Source organism: Onychostruthus taczanowskii, unplaced genomic scaffold (genome assembly GCF_017590055.1).
Source record: "Onychostruthus taczanowskii isolate IOZ18803 unplaced genomic scaffold, ASM1759005v1 scaffold51, whole genome shotgun sequence".
Lineage (NCBI taxonomy): Eukaryota > Metazoa > Chordata > Aves > Passeriformes > Passeridae > Onychostruthus > Onychostruthus taczanowskii.
The window spans coordinates 1,099,529-1,116,535 of record NW_024502680.1 but is presented as its reverse complement, the minus strand read 5'-3'; the positions used below and the strand labels follow the sequence as shown (position 1 = coordinate 1,116,535).

At 39.9% G+C, this 17,007-nt stretch overlaps 1 protein-coding gene across 18 annotated transcripts in view; it reads right to left on the bottom strand.

Annotated features, from left to right (window-relative positions):
* Positions 1 to 2,649: 2,649 nt before the first annotated feature.
* Positions 2,650 to 17,007, bottom strand: part of PER2 (period circadian regulator 2) — a 46,141-nt gene continuing 31,783 nt past the window's right edge. For 17 of the 18 annotated variants that reach the window (XM_041416154.1, XM_041416157.1, XM_041416153.1 and 14 more), the window contains 12 exons: positions 16,821 to 16,929; positions 16,229 to 16,360; positions 14,984 to 15,080; positions 14,303 to 14,459; positions 14,093 to 14,220; positions 12,438 to 12,611; positions 11,917 to 12,177; positions 10,318 to 11,165; positions 8,437 to 8,623; positions 7,744 to 7,936; positions 6,021 to 6,171; positions 2,650 to 5,122 (listed from right to left, as the gene is read on the bottom strand). In XM_041416154.1, the coding sequence (XP_041272088.1) occupies positions 4,973 to 5,122; positions 6,021 to 6,171; positions 7,744 to 7,936; positions 8,437 to 8,623; positions 10,318 to 11,165; positions 11,917 to 12,177; positions 12,438 to 12,611; positions 14,093 to 14,220; positions 14,303 to 14,459; positions 14,984 to 15,080; positions 16,229 to 16,360; positions 16,821 to 16,929 (2,587 nt within the window). In that variant the 3' untranslated portion in view covers positions 2,650 to 4,972. Of the gene's footprint in view, positions 5,123 to 6,020; positions 6,510 to 7,743; positions 7,937 to 8,436; positions 8,624 to 10,317; positions 11,166 to 11,916; positions 12,178 to 12,437; positions 12,612 to 14,092; positions 14,221 to 14,302; positions 14,460 to 14,983; positions 15,081 to 16,228; positions 16,361 to 16,820; positions 16,930 to 17,007 lie in introns of those variants that run through there. The other variant, XM_041416171.1, reaches the window with a different exon arrangement.

Here is a 17,007-nt window from a genome sequence, read left to right as displayed (position 1 = left end):
GGGAAAGCAGTAGACATTACCTTAGACAAGCAAGAGTCGGGGTTTCTAAATAGGAAAAGCACAGCCAATAAGTTCTTGGACAGAAGTAGAATTTTGGAAGCAGGCAGTGCAACAGCAACACAAGCTTGTTTACTTTTAGACCACTGTAACGATTTAAAGAGAGCAATAAATTCGCTATATCCTGTTTTACTACAGACTGTAAAGTGACAAGTACACCTTAACAAATCCTGGAATACCAGGAAATTTGAATCCACCCTTGTATTTGTCTCCAAAACAAAGGAAAACAAATGAAGTGCAAAGCAGCACACCCCCGTGGGGCTGAGGGCGCAGGGCTGCCCCAGCAAAGCTTTCAGCCCAGCTGCAGCAGGTTTTCCTGCTTTCCCCTCCGTGCACCGCACAGACAGCATTGTCCTGCCCTGGGCATCCCGGCACCTGCCCCACCGCTCGGGGCCTCTTTCACAGCTGAAAAGCATCTTCTCTCCAAGTGAGAGGCAAGGGCTCTCACACTCTGTGTTATCCGCTGAGGTTAAACACTATTCATGCGCTGCCACAGCAGCTTCTCAGCCTGCAGAAACCCTGGGGAGTGGAAGCTCACCACACACACACACAGAGCCTGGTGGAGCTCGCGTTTTGTCAGCAGATACCAGGAGGAATGCCCGTGATTAAGGGTTCAGTTGCCTCAGTTTCTACCCAGTGTTATGTTACTTTTCCACTTGGACAGCCTGGAGAAGTTTGGGTTTAGTTTGTTGTTCGTTTGGTATTTTGTTTCAATGAAGCAGAGACGCAGCTGTTACACACCCTGAAAATGAAGTCCTCTTCCACAGCCTCTGAGGAAAAGGAGTTTCTCAGCTGTTGCTTACCTTGTTCAATACCCTGAATAAATTTCTTAAGCTCCTAAGCACTTTTGATCAATTAAACAGTGGGATTTCTGGAAGTCACACCTGCAAACCTTATCTTCCTTCAAGTCATCTGTTTGTTACTTTGCCAGAAACATGCAACTTGTTTCATCATCTTCTTTTTTGGGTCAGAGGCTCGTCAATGCCTTGGGTTCTTTGCACCCTTCTTAGAGACAAAATAACCATCAAGGATCTTAATTCTCAGTAAGGACAGCCTTTTTTTTCACCTCTAAATTAATGCCAGCTGTTAAGTGGACTAAAAGCTGGGGCTTTCAGCAGTCTGTTTCCCTTTTCCAAGCAGAGCTTATGTTGGCATTCACTGTCGTTGGGCCAACAGCTCTTCAATATGAATTTTCTCATCATATTTGAAATTCAAGCCACAGAGCTTTCACTTCACATCAAATAATGTCATGGCAAACTCAACAGGCTCCAGTGTACAGAAAGCTGAATAAAGACAAACGGGTGGAAATGCTGCCAAAGATAATCCCAGGACACCAGTGACATCTAGGGGCTGCCGAGGTGGGAAAAACTCGGACAAAGGCTCCTCCCAACAGCTCCGCAGGGCCAGCCCCGGGCTCTGGGTGCTGCCAGAACCTCACCAAGGAGGAGTCTGTAAATACCTGAAGCCACGTTTAACTCACACTCTTATTAAACTGAAAATAAAATTACCAAAAGCAGAAACGAGTGTGAAACATTACCTGGTAGTTTATCCCACCAGCAGCACCTCAGTGCTCCCAATGTTCTTGTTATCCATTACCAGAACTTGCCTCCAAATGCCAGCCCCTCTGGGGGGGCACAGTGCTTCGGGTGGGTGACACTGGGGTTTGGAGCTCTGTCACAGCTCCACCAACACATCTCTCCTCTCTGCTGACCTGAGCAAGGAACTCGGGTGCTGTTAGGACAGAAGTGTTTTCAGACAGACACACAACTGCCCACAATTTTAGGGTTCATGCAGAGGACTGCCAAGGGCCCTATATAATATGCTCAACGAGCATGTTTTAAAATGCAAGTAAGTGCACAGCACCACCACTGTGCCCTTGGTGTGAAGGCAGTTCCCCTGTGTGCTGAACTGCCCTGTGGTACCCAACACCTCGATTGTGCAGCTTACAGGAGGATCTGGGTCCTTTACGACCAAACCAGCTTGCTCTATTTAAAGAATTCCACAAACCTCTTACAACACAGCCACGGAGAAAAAGAGTTAATGAAGGTCTCACAAGCTGAGTCCCTCCTGAACAGGAGTCCAAGTCCTGAGCTCCAGCTCTGCTCCACTCAGCAGAGAAGCAAACACCAACAGGGAAGCACTGCAGTTTGCAAAGTTTCAGCAATCTTCCAAGACAACACCTCACACCTCGACAGAAGACTGAAAATCACTGTACAGAGCAAACCCAAGGGGCACGACTGGAACTCTCTGCCCCAAGCCAGCCCTGTAGAAGCTCAGGGGCTGCACTGACACTGAACAAAGCCAAAAGCACTCCAGAGGTGTCTTCTGGCAGATCTGAACACAGAGCCTGGCTCCATGTGCTCATCCAGGAAATCTGCACATGACTTCAGAACAACTCAAAGATTCAATCTTCCATGGGACCACTAAACTCAGAGGTCAGAAAAGCTGGCAGCAATTTTACTCCAGGACAGGAAGGCAGAGCCAACATCACAGCAAGCTCTGGAGTCTGAAACACCAGCTCACATCCCATCAGTAAAGCACATATTCTGACTTCTTACTTGGAGTAGAAGCCTGAAGGAACAAAAAGGCAACTAAAAATATATCTGTTTTATTTACCAGTTTTCTAAAAAGCAAAGTCATAAAAATTAGTCACAAGTGGCAAAACCAAAATATATTGCACAGTGTACAGAAAACATTGTTGACATGTTGACAAAGTGTCATCACAAATAAATCATCTTACAACAGTTTGGAAAAATTACAGCTTCAGAATCTTATCTATAAATGGAGGCATGTAGATTTAAAGTTACAGGAAAATATTTTAATACCACCCTGTAAATGCAAACACTTTAAGGATGCAAGATTAAGTCCATAAGTAAGCACATCCACAAAATGCTCTAAATATACTTTTCTCTTCCTTTCACTAAGTTATGGTTACAAGATGGTCATTGAAAAAAAAATAATAAAAGAAATGAGGAGAAATAAAAAGAGACATGGGAAAAAAAAAAAAAAAAGCATGCTAAAGCAAAGAAGTTCAAAGTGGTTGAGAAGTCTTCGAAAATTATTTGTATAATGATGATGCACTCCTTTTATATAAAGCTTTTATTTTTCCCAAACGCTGGTCCATGTTTGTGTTTTCATGTAAAAATGAAATATATTTAGTATGTTGGTATAGCTGCACTGTTCCATTTATGATTCAAACATTTAATACATCGGACGTGAACACCAACACTGGAAAATTTCTCATTCACTTTGTATTTACAAATATTTACGTTTGACCTTGCTGAACTGTTAAAGACAGGCATCAGGTCTTGCTGGGTAGTGCTTCATTTAAAATACTTATTCATTCTTTAAGATTGTGATTCTGCTTGTTTCACAAGCTGACACACTTTGCTACCTGCAGAACCTGTCTCCAGTGCAAATTTTCCAATTGATAACTAGTTACTTGAAACAAATTATTTCTTCTGCTAAGCGAATACCAGTCACTTTTCCATGTTTTTGGTGCTAGATCTAACTTCACATCCTCTCTGTATAAAAAGATAAATATTTGTATAGAATGAAAATAACCTTAAATTTCAGGGAATAGAAATGTTATCCTACTAAAAAAGGAAATGCTTCCCATGAAAAATATTTTAAGACAAACATATCGAAGTTAAATTCAATTAACTTTCGTCACTTTTCACACCAAGATTAACAGCTGACACCGGGCAATGCAGCAACTAAACTGCTTTAAAGGACTGAATGAGCCCTTTAACTACCCAACACATCAACAGTTGTTCTCTCCCGTTCTCTTCCCACATCCAACAGACATAAACAGCACAGGAACATAAAGTACACACATTCCAGTCAATACAATCGCAGAGGCATTAAAATGAAATCTTCCACAGCAAAGGATTCCAGCCACGCTAAATTTGACATTATGTAAATCAAGTAGAGTGAGTCAACACTATTCTCAAAATAATTTCTTTTTTATAAGAACTATCTTCAAATGACAAGACACATCTAATTCTCTCTTGCCACATACAAATTTGATGTTTGTTTAGCCACATTGGAAAAACTGATGGCCAACCTCGTGGCAGAACACGTCAGCAATAAAGGTTAAAGTTACCCCAAGGTCTGTCTAACAGCCACTGGAGCGTGGCCAGTCATCCTCTGTGGTCTTAAGTTTTTAAAATCTTTAAGCATAAGGATTTCTTGAGTAAAAATTTCTCAGAAATTATGCTTCAAGGTAATGAACAGTTCATAGTTTTGCAGTGTCCATTTACATAAAAGGCTACAAAGTTGTCTGCAGTCCTCTGTACTTACACATCAACATGAGCTTTAATACCAGACCATCTTATAAAATCAGCTCAACGTTCCTCTTAGACAAGAGAAGCTCCTACATTCAAGACTAGAGGAGACAAACAAAGAGGATGGGATCAACTGGTATGAGAAGGGCAAGTCTGAATTGATTTCCTTGAAGGTTATTTCTTCTACTATGCTGGACCACTTCAAATATTAAGAACAATGCTAAAGAGCCACTAACAGAATTGCTCAACAATTTATGATGCTGAACCACCACCACCACCAAAAGGAGATTTGAAGAACCGTATGTATGTGAGATTTTCAGCACTTCTTAACCCACTCTACAAAAACAGTAGGCATCAATGAAAGTTTCTATAGTTTATAAAGAAATACTTGAGGCATGTAAGTGCAAAATGAGTCTTTTAAAGAAAAGCTATACCATCTTCAACAATGTCCTTACTGGGAAGAGATTGCCACCATTTAAAAAGAGATTCATTCACAAATGACTCTTCTAGAGCAAGAAAAACACATTTGCTTTTATGAACTGCATTCATCCAGCTGGATAAAAGATGAAAACCTTTGTGGATCCTTCACTATCGTTTTGAAGCAATTTTCAAAACAACAGGCTCAAAGGCTACGTTTGTTCTTCATTGACTTGATTCAGGGAAACCAAGTTGTTTTCTCCACTATCTTCAATCATTTCATTAAGGTCCATTTCATGGATTTCTTCATCATATGATGTATAAAAATTGCTCTGTATATTGTCCTCACAAAAAATACATTCCTAAAAAGCAAAAAGGAATAGAAGCACTCATAAGTAAAGTATTTCCAAGCAGCAGTCCACCTGCATGCAATCCTTGATTCCAAGAGAACCTTTCCACCTGTGCTGTAGCTGTATTTTACCCCACAACTTTTCCACAGCCCATGATTTTATAAAGTGCAATACATCAATGCAAGTCCACAGATCACAATGTGGGTGCTTGTAGGATCAGTGCTGTAGTGACATTAGCACCACAATTAGGATTCCACTGCAATTCCTTCACACTGACTTTTGAAACACTCATGTGCAAACAGAGCCTCTGTGTTTGACAGCTTTTGTGCAAAAAAAGGCCACAAATTATAGAAAGCTTAGGGAAAAGGAAATGCAATCAGGTATTTGTGTGTGAATAAGTAAAATACACACACAGCAAATGAAATTGCATGGATGCTTTGTTCTGTTGAGGTTTTTATTTTTATTTTTTCCTTTCAAGCCATTAAACTACTTAAAGGAATCATAATCCTGAGTGAGAAGTCTGATAGAAAAAAGGATCTGTATACTGCCATTCATTTTGCACTCTGAAAACAATGGGCATCCATTTCTGCACATGAAATAGAGATTTTTATGTAGTGAACTTTCTGCTATGTTGCTAAAGCATTTCAAACAGAGACACAGAAATTCAGAAAGAGGAAGGAAATTTCTTGTACTGTATTTACCTGTACTTCAATTTCCTCCATTGGAAAGAAGATTTATGCTAAATTGAATCAAGCTAGAAACCACTGCATAGAAGTTTGAATTTCTTTTTTTTTTTTCTATGCATAATTGACCAAGCTTTCATAGCAACAGGAAAGGAAGAGTCTAACACAGGCAGCTAATAATTTAAGCACTATTATACATGCAAAAGTAATTAACCCACTAAACTTACAGAATTAGCAACAGTTTTTGGCAGTCCACCTTGCTGAATCCATGGATGAACTTCAATAAGCTCTCTTTTTTGTTCTTCTGTAAATTTTGGCTGTAGTTTCTGCATTTGCTTTAATTTCTGCTTATCTTCCTTTAAAACTGTTTCCAAATCCCTAAAATAAAACGTATTTAGAAATTGAGCTTCATCAGTTTCTGGGCTTCATGCCTACGTGAGGTTACACAGTCAAATACTAACATTTTTAAAGACTAGTTTTGTTCCAGAATGTTATGCTTAGAAATCTTATATTGGAAGAAAATGAAATGTGATTACTCCAGCTGCTCCCTGCATTTGCAGACATCTCTGCTGGCTCATGTCTTTTCAAATCCCATCAGTGAGAAGAGTTTTCTTAGAGCAATTCAGGCAGCACCACCAGTGAAACGAGCAAAGCTCCAGTTTCCCTCTGCTGCTGATCCAAGCCCCCTTCAGTGGGAGGAGAACCCAAAGCAGACACTTGATGCACAGGAGACAAAGCAGGAGTAGTAAGATGTGTAAGATATGTTAAAGAAGGTCACCAAGAATGAACTAAACTTTAGAAAACAGCTCTATTCCAGCAGCCAAGATTCTCTCTCCCTCCAAATGCCCCACCTCCATTCAGGAACCTACAAAAACCATCCCACAGCAACATTCATAAGCTGTGTCCCTCTATAAAAGACAACAATAGAAAGCAAGCTCCAAGAAACCCAAAATAATTTCTTTTCCTTACAGGGTACCTGAGAACAGGCTGGATTTACACTTCACTTTGCACTCTGACAATGAGCTTCACTCTTCTTACCAAAATATCCTGCTCTTTGGCATGCTTTGCTGCTTTTATGGGCTACTGCAATTCCAACCTGAGACTGTCAACACTTCAGACTACAAAAACTGAGAAATGTCAAAGTATTTTTAAAACTAGAAAAAAAAAGCTAAAGTTCTTACAATGTATTTACTTTCCCCATCGTGCCTGTGCTTCTGTATTTTGAAAGCTTGTTTACCTTCCCTTTCAAAGCCCTGTCTTTACTGAAACCTCCACTTCTTCTCAGAACACCATTCACTGCTCCCAAGAAATATAAACAAGTAGGGAAAAAAATAATCCAGACTCGTCACCCCTTCTTTCCCTATATCTGCTCTTTGCTACTGAAGTAGTGAGGCTTTTAATTTTTTTTTAAAAAAGTTTATTTTATGAGAAGCCTTATGACTCTTACCTTCTAATTCCTTCTCCTATTTTATGTTGGAGAATGAACACATGGAAGTTAACAACTGAGAAAAAAAAATCCCCAAGTCCAAGAGCAGCATTCCACTGAATGTGGCATCTCAAGGACAAGAGCCAAGGACTGGAGATCTTCCAGGCCAGACCATGTCTAGATCTAAGCACATTCATCAGGGATTTCTGGGCAAGTAGTAACAAATCACTAACTATGGAACAGCTTCCAAAAAATACACACAGTTCATTTCAGCTCAGGAAATTGACCTAAAAATACCTAATAGCTAAAAAATAGCTAAACCTAATTAAACAATTTCTCCTTCTTGAGAAGTTCTTGTGTAGTGTACAAAACATATAAAGGAAGCAAGAATTTTTCTTGACACTGAGCTAAACATTAAAACCAGTTTATTTCTGCAGAGAGAGAGATTCCTATACATCTTTCCTGCTGAACATTCTGCCTCCCCTGAACAGAGGGTGTGTGAAGGGCTGTGCCACTGGCATTACCGGGAGGGGATCTGGTAAGTCATCATCACTGTGTCATCCGTGTTGGCCATCAGCAGCCAGATGGGATCCTGCAGCACATACTTGATGAAGTGCTCGCTTTCCTCCATTTCTGTCTTCATTTTGGTTTTATGGTGATTCTCTGAGGAATCAATGCTGCCAAAGTATTTGCTGGTGTGACTAGTTTCACTGCTACCTGTAAACAGAGATTTAACTTTTCATTACAGATTGTCCAATACATGGATTATCTCAGTATTTCTGAGTGTAGAGAAGATTAAAGAGAACTGAATGTATAAATACAACCACTACTCTACTTCTTTTTTTTTTTAAACAGGGGGAACTTCCACTCTTGAGTAACTGCATTAATCTTCTAAAAACTCAAATTCTTAAGTAGAGTCTCTATTAAATTTCAACAGAATAATTAAAAGTTTTAAATGAACATGAAGGACTATGGTCTTTTTATTATTCCTTTATACCTCCATAATATCTTAATGCCTGTTTTACACACACTTAGAAAAGGTTCTGTTCTGTAAATCAAGCACAACAGAAAAACTTTTGTGTAATGCAGTAAGAAAGAAATCAAGACTAAACTATGCAACAAGGAGTAAAGACAAAGCTTTTCACTTGCTGTTCATGGTGTTTGCAATCCCTCAAATTGCTCTGCAATGCCAGGAGGGTTCTGGCTGCCTGAGTTACCTGTTCTGCTCCCTGACATGCCACAGCCATTGGACCCAGAGCCCAGGGACTCAGCAGCTGCAGACACACCACTCCCTGAAGAGGCTGAGCCAGTGCCTGAACACGCATCCTCCTGCAGTAAAATGTCAAGCAGGACACTGGACATGGAGAGCTCATCGCTGTTTTGAGCATCCATTGGAGATTCAGCCTAGGGATGAGGAGAAAAAATAAAATGAAAAAACCCAAACACCAAAAATCAAAGCTATTTATTACTAAATGTAATAGCTTTGTTACTTTAAATTAATAAATTCTCAGAAATTATGCTTCAAGGTAATAAACAGTTCATAGTTTTGCAGTGTCCATTTAAATAAAAGGTTACAAAGTTGTCAGCACTTCTCTATATTTACATCAACATGTACTTTAACCCAAGACCATCTTACAAAATTAGCTCAACATTTCTCTCAGAAAAAAACTTTTCCTACATTCAAAACCAGATGAAACAAAGAGGATGGCATCAACTGGTATGAGAAGGGCATATGAGACAGGCTTTATTTATTAATACATTTATTACTAAATGTGATAGCTGTATTACTAATCATGTAAATGATTAGTAATAAATCCATTTCACTTCATATTCTAATATTCAAAGACAGTCACCAATAACATATGCCAAGGAATAATGAATGGACTGACAGGGCAGTAAGACCAACTGAATTTCTCTTCAAAAAATTAATAATATAATTTCATAAGAAAGTAAGTGCCCTGTTCACTTTGGGCAGCACTACTGTCCTGGCCAAATCAGATTTTACCCAAACCACTCACAACATACTAGCAATTTCTCCTACTGTAATCTACCTCAAAGGATTTGCAGCAACATCCCTCACTGTTCCACCTCCTCGAGATGAGAAGGAAAAGTGCCATTAAGAGTAGTAAGAAAATCTTCCCAGCTGCTTCCCAGGCAAGATCATTATTTGTATATTTTTAAGGGAAGTAGTATTAACCACACTAATTTTTAACCTAATCAAAACTTGACTGCAAGTCAGTTTGAAGATTAAATATTAGCAATTAACGCTGACAGAACTTAGCAAAACATGTAATAATGGAAAGAACTGACTTTACCCTGAACACATTCCTGAATAATGGAAGGAGGCAACCAAAAAAAGATACAGGATGCAGCTCCATCCCATCAGCATTTACAACTATACTCTATGGTGCCTTTAGAAAGCACAAATAATAGTTTACGTATATCTACCATGGAAACCTTTACAGACATATTATTCCATCTCAATTTATTTATTAGACTGATTTCTCAAACTGAAATGAGCCAGGAAATAAAAAAATCCTGAAGTTACCAAATAATTCAGCAGTTTTAGTGCAACAAACAAAACAAAAATAAAGTCATGGTCTGCAAGAAATGATGACTTCTTCATTTACTTTGGTTGTTTGTTTGTAAACACAGATGTGGTTTTAATTTAAATCAGCTTCTTTCAGAACACTTACAGACTGTTTTTCCCATCCACACAAATTCAGTAGCACAAAAGTTTTTGCTAAAAATAAAGTGTCCAACTATTTTAGTTTATTTCAGTGGTTTTCAATGGGCTTATCTATATTCTTATTTTCTTAAATGAAATGGAACAAAACTCTTCAGGGTACATTTCCAAGCTTCCTAGTGGTAACTTTAGAAGAACGATCAGGTAAATTTAATTTTTAAGGGTTGAGTCAATTCTAATGTTTGGACTTCACATTTTGTTCAGTTTGCTGAGGTCTGAATTTACCCGCTACACTGTGAGTCCAGCTCCAGGCATCCTATAACTTCTGCCTATTGCTGACAAGTTGCCCTGGAAGAGAAAGGACTGGAAACGCTGCAGCAGAGCCAGGAGAAGGGGCACGAGCCAGACTTACAGGTAAGGATTCCTTGCCGCTGCCGTTGTCTGCTGCGCTGATGTTGCCCATGGCTCCCTCCTCAGCCAGAGCTCCGTGTAAGCCCGCAGCTGCTCCGCTCTCCGCAGTTTTTGTGGTTTCTTCCAGCTGCAGGAGGTTGAGAGGAGAGCTGCACCTGGACTGGAACAGCGGTGGGGAAGCCTGGTCCTGAGGAGCCGGTGACTGCGGAGTGCAGGAACGGGAGGGGTCGTTGCGGGGCTCGGCCACCGGAGCCCTCTCAGTCTCTGCTGGGCCGTTGTACTGGAATGGCTGCGCCGGGAAAAACGCCTGCTGTGGGAAGGGGCTGGCCGTGGCAAAGGGGGGCTGTGGGGGGAACATCGTCTGTGAGGAGAAGGTGGGATGGGCAGGGAAGTTGGGCTGGCCGGGGTAAAGCGTTTGAGGTAAGTTATTGTTCATCTCCGGGTACATGTAGTTGGGCAGCACAAGAGCCACCACGGGGGTCATGAAGGGTGCAGAGAACTGGGATGGCCCCACAGGACAAGCGTTTGCAGAGTCTGGCAAGTGACTGAAGCCAGAGAGAGAAGTCTCGGGAGCCGGTGGCACCGCCCCTGCTGCTGGGAAAACGGGAAGAGAATAGGCGGGCATGACAGTGGGGAAGGACACTGCTGAGTAGCTGGCTTGGGACGTCTCTGATGGTGACCAGGCTGTGGCATTTAAACCCTGGAGGGGGAAGCGGTGGGGGAATTTAGCTCCAGAAGTTGTGCTGTCCGAAGATTCCTGCGGTTTAATGCGTTTCGATTTCCTGTTCTTTCCGCTTTTCTTCCAAGGCTGATCCGCTCCAGAAGTGGCGTTTCTTTGTCCACGGCCACCTGCAAAAGGAAAAGTTGTAAGAAAGGTTATAAAAATACAGCTATACAGGACCTGTAGAACTATTTAAATTTAAAAATTAAGATAAAAATCTGAAAAAAAAAATGCTTAGCGGTGTCTGACTTCTGTTCCAAGTCAAGACCAAAATGAGAACAAAGACAGATCGTATCAAGCACTTCTAAAAATGCCATCCAGAGCTCCTAGGCCTAATAAACAAAACAATTTCACTACTACTGCTAGTCTCTGCCATTTCCATCCTGCTGATCACATTATTACCTTAAAGGCAACCAGACAATTATCAGATTGTCTCACCAATTACACAACAGTGGAATGGGGAAAACTGGAAAACAAAGGAGCTGCAAACAAAACAAAACCACAAATCTGAACAAAAAACAGATGGCAAGACAGAAGGAAAAGAAAAGCATGGAAATACAAGCAGAGATACAGTAAAGCAAACATTCTAAAGCAGGTTTTTTTCTCCCTTGAGAGTAGATGCATGACAGTTCATAGTATAGAGAACAGACAAAAATCAAAATATTAGTTACTAAAATGTCCACTGCGACACTAAAAGCAGTATGCCACTTTAATCTTTTAACAAGATTTGTCAGAAATTTTTTCTGTGGGTTTTGAAAATAGCATGCAAATGTTACTGTTCACACTGGCCCCACAAACCCACTAAAAATGGAAATGCCCTTCCAACAGGATTTACTTTCTGTATAAATACAAGTTTTATGGTGAAAACTATTGCCATACCACGTTCAGCAGGCCGTCCTTTTGGTTTATCTTGTAAGTAGTAATTACAGTGCGATTGAAAAATATTAAATCTCTTTATTTCTTTGAATTTGTTCAAGAAGCTCTGCTCCTCTTTTTGTGTATGCACTGCAAGCACCTCCTTTGTAAGTCCCAGTTTTTTAAATGGCTCCTTCTCTTGATTTATGTGTGCAGAACTGGATGGAGGGGCAAGAAGTTGGCCATCTATGACTTCTGCTCCACTTGGACCATCTTCTATCATTTCTACAGGAAAAGAAGGCAAAATACTCAAGATGAAGCAAAGAAACCCCTGTACATGCATTTTTAAGGTATTACGATTCTGTAATAATTTTGCTGCAAGTTTAAGATTACACATTCCATCCCTATTTATTTCATTTCCTAAGACCATCTTGGCTGTAAGAAAATTTAAGTCATGAGCAGACATCAGCTGTTCACATGTCTGAAATTAATTTGAACTTGCTAGCACTTGCCATCTTGAAGAAAAAATATTAGCAAAATCCTACCTAATTCAGGTTGTGTTTTTTTGTCTCCAACGTGAACAATGGTGCTACTGTAGCTGCACTGACTGGTGAGAGACACAACACTTTCAGGCTTGCCAGGTAAAGCCAAAGATGTTAAGTGAGCACCAACCACTGGGGGACCACTTGATTTACCAGATGCCTTCAACACAGCAGGATCTGTTAAAAGAAATAAAGTTGCAGCTTACTGAACATAAACAAGAGCAAATTCAAGTTACATGCTGCTAGGGCTGCAGAACAGTAAAGGTCAAACTGTGCTTGACAAGACAAAAAGTGAACTTTTTACTTCATACATTCCAGGAATAGAATGACTGTGGAGCAACAAATGCAATCCTCTAAGCCCATATACAGCCAAACCAAACCTTTTCAATAAAGGATATTGTCCTCTTTTTCTGGTCTTCACTGTTCTTTCATGGCACAATTTTGGAAGAAATTTTCTAGCCTCTTCCAGCCCAAAAGTAAGTTGCCCCCAGCTCCCACAGTGTTGTACACAGATTCTTTCATTAGCTGGTTACTGTAAGAGCTTTGTTTTGAGCATCCAGCTATTTATAATTCTCTCCCCTGAAAGCTACACACAGTAATCCAGCAGAGGTCAGAGCAGTGCCTCACAAAACAGCATTAAAACATTCCTCCTCTCATAGGAATACTTCCATAACACATACTCAAGATCTAAAGTTTGCCTTTTTTCTGACTGGTGACTTCATCTGTCTCAGTTGCCAGTGCAGCAAAGAGCTGGTGACCCACATAATCTCCTGCTAACCAGAACCACAGAGACTCCAAATTACACCATTTCAATCCCTGCTGTAGGACTCTTTGTTCCTGGTCTACTGATACCTTCTAATTTGATTCTAAAAGCTGCATTGGAACTTCTTTCTGAAGCTCATCAAATAGCCAAGATCATTCCCACAACCAATTTTTGAACAACTCCACTGGACACTCTCCCTTCAGCCTCATTTTAGCGACAAGACAGAATGAGCAAATCTCTCATTTGCATGCAGTTCTTTACCAATCCCACAGTCCTTGGACTAACCAGTTACAAATCTTCATCTAGTGGCCCATCAAGACAAGGGACTATGTCCAAAGCTACATCTAAGGTCTAAAAAATTAACTGAATGTTTCTGCCTGCAGCAGACTTTTTAGACAGCTTGCCTCAGTAATCCCCAGCTTTTTGTCTTCATGGATGAACAATAGGTTCTAACATCTTACAAAACAGAACAGTCCAATGCTGCATTTTTCCTTCTCTGGTTCCTTTTTTTTTAAAGCAGAAAAGTAATATGCATATTTTTGTTGCAATTAATTAGCTGCTATGTTCTTCAGCTGATTGTTCTTACAAGTCCTAAATGTGAAATGAACTTTATAATGATTCAAGTCCTGAACTTCAAAATCCTACTGTGTTTTGCACAGTACAAATTAGTTTATTGCATCTACAATCCAGATATGCATATGCATATGATATTTTATGCATCAGTATTTTAATGGTAAGGAAGATATTAATGATGAAAGTTAAATCACCCACATCAAACATTGAGAAAGAAGCTATGAGGTCATGCCTAAGATACACTTGTCAATATTCTGCAAAGAAGTGGCATCCAACTGCCTGCCAGCAAAACCCAGCTATGAAAAAGCTGTGATGTAGTTACCTCCCAATGGCTGGATAGAATTATCAGCTGCTTTTTGTTCATGAACTCCAGAACTCAGTGATGCAACACTTGTTGAAGGCTCACATTTTCTTTTTGCTGTACCAGGCACATTACAACTCTCCAAGTACCTAAAATACAAAGATTTAGCAATATTAGACATTCTTGTCCTGTGTCCACAGGTCAAGAGTAATTTACTCACAGGTTGCTCACCTGATGACACTGTCCAAACAGCTGATCTGCTGATAGGAATACACAGGTTGTTCTTTCCAAGCCAGCTCTTCAGTAGCCACATTTTTTGGAGCAACTGTTCCTGCAGTATCCTTTCCCCCTACACCTTTCACCTGAGCACCAGCAGTATTCTGTTTTTCTGTGGAAAGAGATACTGCTATTATGCAACTAAGACATTAAATCCTTACAAACTCCCCTAAAACAACAGTAGTAAAGGTTTTTCATTTCTACACGTTTAGCAGGTCACAAATTAACCACTGTAATGCGCCAATAAATAAATAATATGTAAACATTTTCCTGTCTTTATGGGTGCTTGGAGTTATAAAGTTTAATTAGATATGGATCCAAAGGGAATAGACACTATGGCTGTAAGAGAATGTATATCATTAGGGTTGAAACACACACAGGATGAGGACAACTCTAGTGTCCACTTAAATTATTTCAAGACAACAGCTTTAGGCCACGTCTTAATTGTGTTACATCACTATTGATTCAATACAGCCAAATACAATATTTTCCTGGGCACAGCAGAGAGACACAGGACAATAAAATCTGAATTGATAAAATGCTGTCTTTATGCACTGAACAGAGCTCAACTAGAAAAAAGTCCTGCTGTCAAAAAAGCACCAAAGCACCAGCGACTAAGAACTGCTCATGTCTTACCTGCCAAAGACTCTTTCTTGTAGTCCAGTTTTGCTTTACTGTCAGTGAAAATATGCTGTCCTTTATTCTTGACCTTACGGGCATATTGACAAACCTCCTGAAAGCAGTTTGGGAAGAACAGTTATTTCAAAATTTTGACACAAAACATTATGCATAGTGATTCCTCAGTAGACTAAATCTAACCTCAGTTAATCTCTATCTTGCAATTAGTTTGATCACAGGAGAAATATGTATATATACAATTTTACTGTGCAGCTGCAGAAATTGGAAAGAGAAGAAATTTAAAGTATGTTTCCTGTAAACAATTACTCTGCATTTCTTTTAATCTGTTTGAATAACTTGGATAGGAAAATATAAAATATCCATTACAATGAGGACTTCAGGAAAAAAACAAATCTATCACTTGGTAAAAATACTAGAAGTCTAACCAAGCAGTGACTGGATGTTACAGAACTGGAGTGTAACAGCCTTCACTGTCTGTGGAAATAGTGAAGGAATGCCAGGCATCTATTTCCCTGTTAAATAAGAAATCCTGAGACTGCATCTACTTATTCCACCAGTGTTTAAGAACTGAAAGCCAGGAAAGTGACCACCTTGGCAAGAGCAGCAGTCTGCAAAGTCTGATCACAGAAGCACAAATCAGATCTGAGAGAATTAGCCTATAAGCAATAGAACTTATCAAGGAAATCTTCTGGCTTTCAGAATTAAACACAAAGTAAAGTTCTAAGCACAAACTATAAAATTGCTTTATTCCATTCAATTTATTTCGTTCTGTATAAATGCTGTATTTTTCCAACATGAAAAGCGATCAGGGTCAAGCTACCCCTTGGTTATGCAGGTATTACTGCATTTAATCTTCTTATTTTCATTTGGGAAAACAGTAATTACAGACTTTCCCCTTCCAAAAGAAACTGCTTTCACATATCTGGCTGGTTTTCCAAGAAACACAGCATGTAACACATAACAGACATTAGATTCAGTGAACACACTGCACAGGTTTAAATTCTCTATAACACTGGCTTTCATGTCTATCACTGATGCTTCAGTACCCTGAGGCTTCATCTACACCAGAAATGCTTATTCCCTCAGACAAAAGGGTTTTTCTACATTAAACAAAAAAAGAAAGATGGCACTTTCTTCATCCTTTCTCCTATTTCTAATTTGAAAACATTATTGTAAAAGTTAAAAATCTCCACGTAGTTTGTTTTGTGCCACATACTCGAATGAGAAAAATTAAAAACCTACTGGTTTATCCTTATGAGTGTCTTCATTATTATTTCCTGTGCTGTCACTGGAGGATGCCACACTCATCAGGTGCTCATGTGAACCATTGCTACCCAGACTTCCATAGCCACTGGATCCACTGTTGTGTACAGGCTGTTAACATAAATAAAAAAATAAAATATGTATGTATGTATAGTATGTATGTATACACACACCCCCCTCAGGACACCAGTAATTCCATGTCAGGAAAAGTGATTTTATTTTACACCGGGTTTTTTGTTGCTTTGTTTTTTTAGATTTTTTCTAGGTTTTTTTTTTGTCTGTTTGGTTGGGGTTTTTTGTTTGCTTGTTTTTGTTTTGGTTTGTTTTGTTGTGGTTTTTGGGCCTTCTTTTGTTTGTTCGTCTGGAGGACTCCACAACTACACGAAATTCTTAAGGTATCAACTGGAGCTTTAACATACTTCAGTAAGTCCTGTCTGGTACTCATGAATGCAAGGAGCCCCTAGGACTGTAGGCAACAGTACAGCAGAAGCAGCCAAAGACAATGTGACACCAAGACAAAGAGGCTCTCCCCAGCAGGACGGAGCAGGGAAGGAGCACAGCCCGGCTGTACCTGCAGTAGGAGCCGGTAGATCTGCTCCGTGATCTCCTGAACACTGGGGTGCAGGATCCTGTCCTCTGTGTAGTTGGGAGCAGCAAAGACATCTTCATTTAAGGGACCCCTGCACAAACCAAACACACACCAGCTCACTGCAAATGCAAGCGTTTCAACCACAGAGACCACATTTCAATTTACCACC